The sequence below is a fragment of the Babylonia areolata genome, chromosome 16, assembly GCF_041734735.1.
Source record: "Babylonia areolata isolate BAREFJ2019XMU chromosome 16, ASM4173473v1, whole genome shotgun sequence".
Taxonomy (NCBI): Eukaryota; Metazoa; Mollusca; class Gastropoda; order Neogastropoda; family Buccinidae; genus Babylonia; species Babylonia areolata.
The window spans coordinates 26,658,111-26,665,384 of NC_134891.1; the positions used below are offsets into that span (position 1 = coordinate 26,658,111).

Consider the following 7,274-nt stretch of genomic DNA (forward strand, 5'->3'; position numbering starts at 1 on the left):
TCATTCTGTGTGAAGTAATGGTTTCTTTTCTCACGTTCATTTTGTGCATTTTCTCATTCTGTGTAACGTAATGATTTGTTTCTTCATGTTCATTTTGTGCATTTTCTCATTCTGTGTAAGGTAATGGTTTGTTTCTTCATGCTCATTTTGTGCATTTTCTCATTCTGTGTAACGTAATGGTTTGTTTCTTCATGTTCATTTTGTGCATTTTCTCATTCTGTGTAAGGTAATGGTTTGTTTTCTCACGTTCATTTTGTGCATTTTCCCATACAGTGTAAGGTAGTGGTTTGTTTCCTCACGTTCATTTTGTGCATTTTCCAATTCTGGATGAAGTAATGATGATTTACGCCTTCTCCATAACCCTCTCTCTTCCCGTTTCAGATGGGTAACCCAAACAGCAGAGACCGTGTTGCGGCCTTCATCAAATCCGCAGCCAACGAGTCTTTGGACGGGGCAGCCTGGCATGGCGACAGAGATCCCAGCGTCACCGCCGAAGAAGATGGCAGCATGAATCATCCATCATCTCATGACGTCACGGGTGCTGACGATCGGGAGGTGGACGACCATCCAGTGGCTCCAGCGTACCATTTCCGCATGGACCCCCACTGGGCAGAGTTGTTCACTGCTGTATTTCATATAGCCAGCAGTCGCCAGATGGGCAGGGGGTTTAGTGTGTAGACAGGATGCGTTCCCACATGTGCCCCTTTACCAGTTTCTGTTGTCACAGGTGATACATTTCCATGTGTACCCCTCTCTCTTCAGTTTCTCTGTTTTCACTTTGGAAGCGTTTATTTTTATTCATTTTATCAAGACATCGTAGCATATACTTCTTCTTCTGCATTCACTCATATGCACACGAGTGGGCTTTTACGTGTATGACCATTTTTACCCCGCCATGTAGGCAGCCATACTCCGTTTTCGGGGGTGTGCATGCTGGGTATGTTCTTGTTTCCATAACCCACCGAACGCTGACATGGATTACAGGATCTTTAACGTGCGTATTTGATCTTCTGCTTGCATATACACACGAAGAGGGTTCAGGCACTAGCAGGTCTGCACATATGTTGACCTGGGAGATCGTAAAAATCTCCACCCTTTACCCACCAGGCGCCGTCACCGTGATTCGAACCCGGGACCCTCAGATTGACAGTCCAACGCTTTAACCACTCGGCTATTGTGCCCGTCTTAGCATATACTCTTGAAGCTGTATTTGCTTTATTCTTGAGGCTCAAGCATGTCCACATTTGTCCCTCCCCGATCTCTCTGTTTCCTGTTGTTTTGTATTGCCAGATCAGCACGGGTTGACTGCGTAGGTGTGCATTTCCATACATGACCCTATCTCTACATTTGTCTTTGTATTCTATTTAATGACCATGTTCTCCACAGCTTGTCTGGCGGCGATTTTAGTCCTTAAACTGATCTTTGTGTGTGCCTCCAGTTTATCAGTTTTTCTCTCATATATATTTTAATGACAGTTTTCTTTATAGCCAGTGTGGCAGAGGTTTTAGCTAATAAAGTGGGACACGTTGCTGTTTGCAGCCTAATTTTGACACTTTCTTGTCACAGTCATATGAAGTCAGGTGTTCTTTTTCTGGTACTCATCGATACAGTTGATGATTGCTGAGTGGGATTTTAGCACCTCAGTTTAATTTGTACACTGTTTGCTTTTAGAGTTATGCATGCATGTGAATGACTGGTGTGAAAGCGCTTAGATTTGTCTCTGCACAAGATTCAGCACTATATAAATACTATCATTATTATTGTTGTGACGCTTTTTTGTATAATCTCTAATTACTCTGTGGGTTGGATTACAAGTCTGTTGTGTTGACATTGATATTGAGAGGGATTTGCAGACCATGAACTTACTCTTTGTGATGTTGCAACATCAGTTTAAAGATTTTGCTTATTATTTTGTTGTTCACACCAATTTTGTGATCGAAAAAGTATAGGAAACATTGATATCAAATAAATAGATAAATTCTCAATTTCATGTTTTCACCAATTTTGTGATTGAAAAAGTACAGGAAACACTGATATGAAATGAATGGATATTTTGTTGTTTGTGCAGGTTTTATGAGTAAAGAGTGTAAACAGGATTAGGTTGGTGTTTGTCAAGTATTATATAATTGTGTTGATACTCTGCTATCAGATCAACTGTTGAGTGTAGGTTGATGTTTGTCAAATATTCCATATTTTTGTTGATATCAGATAAACTGTGATGTGTGGGTTGGTGTTTGTGAAGTATTCCATATTTATGTTGGTACTCTGATATAAGATGAAACTGTTGTGTTAAGTTCATGCAGATTTTGTAAGCAAGGTGTATGATATTAATAAACAGGATTATGTTGGTGTTGAATATTCCATATTTATGTTGAATGTTCCACAGTGTTGGCTCAGTTAAATTGAGCATGATGCTGGCATGTTTTTGTTGTTGTTTTTGTGTGTTTTTTCTTGTTTTTGTGTGTGTTTTTTCTTGTTTGGGGGAGGGAGGGGGGGGGGGTATCACAAATTTTGCTTCATTTTGCAAACACTGTTTTATACATTCCTTCTTGAAAAGGTAATGGATGGAAACAGAAATTGGGAGGGTGGGGTGTGTGTGTGAATGGTGGTGGTGGGGGGGGGGGGTGGATCCAAGAATATGTGAGCAGTTCGGCTGTCGGTGTGCTAAAAAACGGCAAATAGGTGATTTTTTTTTTTTCAAAGCAAAAACAGTCACAAACACCAAAGAGAAGACATAAATGAAACCGCATTATTTAATGCAAACACACTGTATACTATTTGCATATGTATATGCCTATCCACTCGCACACACACACATGCACATGCACAGTCACAAACATGCACACACACATGCGCTCACTTATACACAATTATATTCACATAAAATACACGAACAAATAAAACTGTATCAATTATAGTTTTGTAAGACAAGGTTGCAGATCTGAGTTACATACACATACAGAAAATCAGTGGTCATGATGATGACGACGACAATGATGATGATGACGATGATAATAATGATGATGACGATGACAGCGATGATGACAACAGTGACGAGGATGACAATGATGATGATTGCTGAGAATGTTGTCACAGTCTCTGTGTGCCTGAAGGGGGATTTCCCTGAAGTATGTGTTCGTAGAGGAGCGGGTGTGTGCGTATACACTTTTTGTTTCACGCAGCCACAAACCGCACATGCTGTGTGCTTCATGTTATGAGTGTGCTCACTTGTACTTGTTTTTATACTTTGTGTGCATGTTTGCGTGTGTATGTGCAAGCGGATGCTTATGAAAACAAATTTTTAATCACTTTAACTTGTCAATAAAGAAAAGTGCCTATTCATTTTGTTTGTACTGTTGAAAAGATATTGACCACTGATTTGTTTCAACTGGTTGTTGAAAGAAGATCAAATTATACAGTTCTGTTTAATGTGTGTGTTTGTGTGTATATGTGTGCGTGTGCAAATATGTGTTTTAGTGTGTTTTTATGTGTGTGTGTATTGAGGTGCATGGGAGTTTAAAACAGGTCTTTTGGATGAGTCACTCAGCGATAGTTAATGTTTGTTCAAAGTAACTTATAAACCACTTGCAGGTATTTAGTGCTTCATCCTGCACACACTACAATAAATCTACCATCTGTAAAATCTGTATTACCTTCTGCAGTATGCGCTGAGTGTCAGACATCACTTGTTGTGCATGAATGTGGAAAAAAAAGGGAAAGTGAATTAAATAAGATCAGAGAATGACATACAATGAAACAATGCTATTTTGTGGGGTTTTTTTTTTTTTTTCTTGCAAACCCTGTTCACCTCAAACAGCCAGTGCAATAGGATGGGTGGATGTATGTCATTGGAATTGGTGATGAGGTTGTCATCAGTCGGAATCCAGCAATGTTCCATGATTTGTACAACTGTGTGATTTGTTACTACCTGTATATCATAACCTAGGCCCAACACTCGGCTTATATCACACATTGACATAAGTTTATATTTGGGCCAACAGCAAAGTGAGAGCTGTATTATCAATGGTTTCTCCAGTCAATGGGAAACCATTTACAGCTTAGTCTTTTGTGAAGGACTATGACTCTCAAACTAGGAGGCAAAATTGCACTGGCTCCTAGTGCTGCAGCCTTGTGGGCTAGTTGGCCTTTGGGAACCATCCCAACGCCGACTGTCCTAAAACCCTCTTGGCCAAGAGAGTGGGGATGTACTTGGGCAAGACACTCTCCACTATAATCAAATTCTAGCCCAAATAGTCGGAACAGCAGTTGCCTCCTCTGCTGTTCTGATGGTCATAGTCGGACACGACTGACTATCATATAATAAATATCATAACCTGTATGTGATGGAAATAAACAACAAAGATATCAGCCCTGAAATGTTAAAGTTGATTGGACAAAACACTGGTTTGTGCATTTTCTTTTGTGGGATTAAGTGAAGACATGGTGATATTAAATCAAACAAAAAAGCAACAACAGTGTGTGTAATTATTTATATACATGGGAGAGAAAGAGACAGAGTCATGATACCATCTAATTCTTTCCATATCATCTTTGCTCAGAAAAACTCTCCTGCATATACTCTTTCCTTCTCCTTCATTAACTCACTCAATACGGCCAGTCCCCTCTTCTCCTCTACACAGACCCCTCAGATGTCCAGTGGGTGTCTCAATGACCCAACCTTTAGCTTCCGTCATCAGAATTGTGGTATTCTTTGTCAACATTCACCTCTTCAGTGTAAGAGCCTTCCGCTGATAATATTTTGATGGTGGTTATTGGGTTGAAACGTAGGGCGTGGGGTGGGGGGGGCAGTTCTCACATGGGTGGAATCAATGCCTGTTACTTTACTGTCCCTGTTCTGTGTCTCTTCTTTCAACCTGCTCACTCTCAACAAAATCTTTGATTCACACACACACACACACATACGAACACGCACGCACAAACACATTTTTGTGTATGTTGTGTTTGCAAAACCTGCCGGGCATAGATCACAACATTCTTGTTGTGTGTGTACCTGTTGTCACTTGTGTGTTAAAAGGGGGTTCAAGCGCACTGCATATCTGCACATTTTGTTAACCAGGGTGGCAGGAAAATCTCCAGTGGTAACCCTTCTGTCGCTTGTGAGATTTGAACCCAGGTTTCAGTTTCAGTAGCTCAAGGAGGCATCACTGCTTTCGGACAAATCCATATACGCTACACCACATCTGTCAAGCAGATGCCTGACCAGCAGCGTAACCCAACGCGCTTAGTCAGGCCTTGAGAAAAAAAAGTGAATAAATAATAGATAAATACTTCTTCTTTTTTTAAGAAAAAAAAAGTGAATAAATAATAGATCCAAAAAAAAAAAAAAAAAAATACAGGAACCATGATAAGACTCAATATTCAACGTGTGGAGGGACCACACAGCAATCGTGACAGGCAAAATCAAAACACACGTGCACACACACATGTGCACACAGACACACATATGTATTTGTATGGCCTACCCAACTCGCCACCATCCATTGTTCCCTCTCATAGCCGTGGGTGTAACTGGGAAAACAAAAAACACAAAAAAACGAGAATTGTATCTTAACTCTGAAAAAAACAAAACAAGGGATACTTCTTTACAGTTCACTAACTACAACAAATTGATTACATCCGAACTCGGCCTAAAAAGCGAGGGACGCATCTTCCCAATTAACCAGAACAAACTGATTTCGTGAACTGATAGCGTTATGGGCAGAAAGTGAAAGAAGGCTTAATTCCAAAGAAAGAAACAGAAACGGAAAGTGCACACACTTCTGGAACGACCTAACGATTAAAATGAATGTTAAGAAGACAGCAAAAAGTACCACCCAGACAAATACTGTGGGTGGGCATATCAGTGCAGTAAAGCATGTTCAACACAGTTAATAGGTTGTGTGTCAAAACTAATGTAGCTTTTCTGTCTTTGAAGGCTTACGCCGATTGGTTGCACCAAGAAATGATCGTCAACTCCTTCTTTTCTACGTTTTTGCAACGGTTGAAATTAACAGGGGTTCCTGAGGGTAAATGCGAACAGGTAAGTGGCTTTGGGTACACGTAGACCACTGGAGAGCTCCGCGGCCTACTTGGATCTTGCGCATGCGCATCTAACTTTTTCTCGAAATTAGAGCAATGCCAAAAGCGATCGAAAAAAGTAGCAAACATGTGCTTCCATTTCTTCAGTTGATAGCCTCCATTGCTACAACCAAACTCTGGTCAATGAAATGCCATCGTATCCACACAAAAAATACTGAGAAAAAATAAGCCTGCTGTTTCGGCCTCTCTCGATCGCCTTTGTTGCTCGCAATTTCGGAGAGCAAATTAACTTCGGGGGCACAGATATGTGACACGCATCAAGCACGGAACTCTCCAGCGGTCTGTCAAAACAGAAGCAGGTCTTGAACTCATATTAGACATAACATGTTAGGAACATCTCACCAGACTGCTGTGTTGTTGGTTTTGATCACACACACACACACACACACACACACACACACACACACACACACACACACACACACTGACATTTAAACACACACACCCCATACACTAAAACAAACCATTTTGAGATTCCTGTCAAAACCGACATTGAGTTCTGATCTGTCACCAGCATGCTTCCTTAAATTCCCATTACGGGTCATGCACAATTCATTCAACGCATCCAATGAAATCAGCTATTTTAAACTGTTCAATGTTCAAGAGGCCATTCATACAAACTATTAAAAGTTTCAGTTAAAACTTCCAGATTTGCACATTTCTTTACTAACAGAGTAACAAATGTTTGGAACAATTTGTCACAAGATGTTGTTTCCGCAGGAACAGTGAATACATTTAAAAATTATCTTGATATTCATTTGAAAAATTTAAATTACAAAACTCATTTACATATTTATTGATTTTTCAAGCATTGCGCACTCAATGTTGAAAAATGCATCAGACATATGTGGGGACTCTCTTTTTCTTCCCCACATCAAGCGGGCAAAAGGCCTCGTCAGGCCTGCACGCCTTGATATGATATGATATGATATGATATGATAAGTGCTTCCCTTGATTTTAGGATTTTGAGAGTACGTATGTGAACCGTTGGTCGGCCAAAGTGGTGCGCCGCGATGGAGACTCTTCAGTGGTCCCCCCTCAAAGAGCGAAGGAGAAAGGCAGTCTTATCATCAACACATGCCACAAGCCCTCTCAAAATCCTTCAGCATCCACGGAGACCCGAGGATCGCACCCAGCAGCGTACCACCTCTCCAACTGCAGGACGCTGTACAGAC

General features: G+C 40.7%; 1 protein-coding gene across 1 annotated transcript in view; it reads left to right on the plus strand.

Annotated features, from left to right (window-relative positions):
- Positions 1–2,454, plus strand: part of LOC143291266 (intermembrane lipid transfer protein VPS13B-like) — a 101,822-nt gene extending 99,368 nt beyond the window's left edge. The window contains exon 46 of the mRNA XM_076601094.1: positions 382–2,454. Coding sequence (XP_076457209.1) covers positions 382–678 — 297 coding nt within the window. The 3' untranslated portion in view covers positions 679–2,454. The remainder of the gene's footprint in view (positions 1–381) is intronic.
- The last annotated feature ends 4,820 nt before the right edge of the window (positions 2,455–7,274 follow it).